The following is a 1,722-nucleotide window of genomic DNA, read 5'->3' as shown; positions in this document are numbered from 1 at the left end:
TAAACGTGAAAACATCGGTCAAGTCTCACGGAAAAGCCGCAGCTAAAGACGTCGCCCTAAGCGCGGCGGAAGAAATTCGAAAAATGACCGGAAATGGGATTAAATGGAAACGCAAGTCTAGATCACTCGTCAGTTCAGTCTCGGCAAGAAAGAGGAAAGCAACGTTCTTTAAACGACCTGATATTTTTTCATAAAATATATAATAATAATGACGCGAATCCATCCCGGTTCGCATGGGTCGGTCGGCTCCGAAGTTGAACTTTTCGACATACCCCTTACCAATACCAGTATTCTGAGTGGAGAATGGGTCGAATACAGCCCCATCTCTAACATTAACGAAAATTCGACAATCACGTTTACCGTGGCTGGAAGTTCCGACGCGTATTTGGACCTGTCCAAGACTTTACTACATCTCCAAGTCAGGATTGTCAACCCGACAGATGAAAAAACAATCCCAGCAGCTGCTGATAAATTTGGACCGGTAAATAATTTCCTGCATAGTCTTTTCAGCGAAGTGCACCTTTCGGCGCAAGAGCGATTGGTCACACCATCGCCCTAAAACCACCCTTACAAGACCATGTTTCAAACGGCGGTGACATTCAGAGGACCTGCCAAAACTAGTTTTCTTACTAGTTCCATGTTTTACAAAGACACGGCCGGAAATTTTGACGTTTTGGACGATAACGATGGGTTTAAAACACGAGCGGCCTTTGCTAGAAAAGAACAATAGATATGGTAGGAACTGTACACCTGGATCTTTGTCAACAACCTCGATACTTCCCAAATTTAACGGATCTCAAATTCAAGTTTGTTAAAAGTTCAAACGAATTTTGCGTGCAGGCGGCCGGAGCAGTTAAATGGAAAGTGGTTTACGAGTTAGCATCCCTGTACGTTCGTAAAGTAAAATTACCCTCGGAAGTACTTATAGCGCATGCTAAATGTTTGGAACTGGCAACTATGAAATACCCGATTATTCGTACGGAGTGTAACTCATTCTCAATTAACAGTGGTACAAAAATATGTGTTAGAGATAATTTATTCATGGGTCAACTACCCAAAAAAGTTCTTTTCGCTCTTGTAGATCAAAATGCGTATTTGGGTGATTACGAAAAGTCACCCTTCAATTTTCAACATTTTGATTTAAATCATATCGCCTTGTACCTTGACGGAGCTAGCGTTCCTCATAAACCTCTTACCCCAAACTTTTCTGGTGGTCAATATATATACTAATCTTTTTACTCAAACCTCTCAATGGTTATTGGACGAGGGAAACTACATTTCACGGGAGGAATTTCCTAATGGGAATTGCATATTTGCTTTTGATTTAAGTGCCGACCTCAGTAGTTCAACTTCTCAATTTCAATTGATAAAGAACGGTAACTTGCGATTGGAAATAAAATTCGCCAAAGACTTGCCTAAGACTATCACAGTTTTATATTACTCTGAGTTTCAGAATTTGGTCGAGATTGATAAGAATAGAACAGTTATATACGATTACAACTAAAAGATTATGGACACTATGCAAATAACTAGAATTATGGAAAGGGATAAATTCAAAAAATTCAACGATTTTGTAGAAAGAAACAGCGTTACCGTAACTTTTAATTCTAAACAACTTCAAGGAAATTCCAGTCAGACATGTGGCGGATTTTGCGTATATTTTTCTCTGTATAGATGCAGAGGTATTAAAATGTATGATATTTGCTTTAAATTTGTAAAAGA

The 1,722-nt window shown here is 39.1% G+C and overlaps 1 protein-coding gene across 1 annotated transcript; it reads left to right on the top strand.

Moving 5' to 3' along the window:
• Positions 1-732: 732 nt before the first annotated feature.
• On the top strand, positions 733-1,504 carry LOC149682850 (uncharacterized protein F54H12.2-like). The gene is made up of 2 exons (XM_089871179.1): positions 733-1,157; positions 1,330-1,504. Exons 1-2 carry the CDS (start codon positions 733-735, stop codon positions 1,502-1,504), a joined length of 600 nt encoding a protein of 199 aa, XP_089727305.1.
• The last annotated feature ends 218 nt before the right edge of the window (positions 1,505-1,722 follow it).

The sequence above is a fragment of the Phalangium opilio genome, unplaced genomic scaffold (assembly GCF_054372755.1).
Source record: "Phalangium opilio isolate 3A_F unplaced genomic scaffold, DU_Popi_V2 ptg000037l_1, whole genome shotgun sequence".
In the NCBI taxonomy this organism is placed as follows: domain Eukaryota; kingdom Metazoa; phylum Arthropoda; class Arachnida; order Opiliones; family Phalangiidae; genus Phalangium; species Phalangium opilio.
The sequence above is the reverse complement of the archived record's forward strand: the minus strand, read 5'-3'. Positions and strand labels throughout refer to the sequence as shown.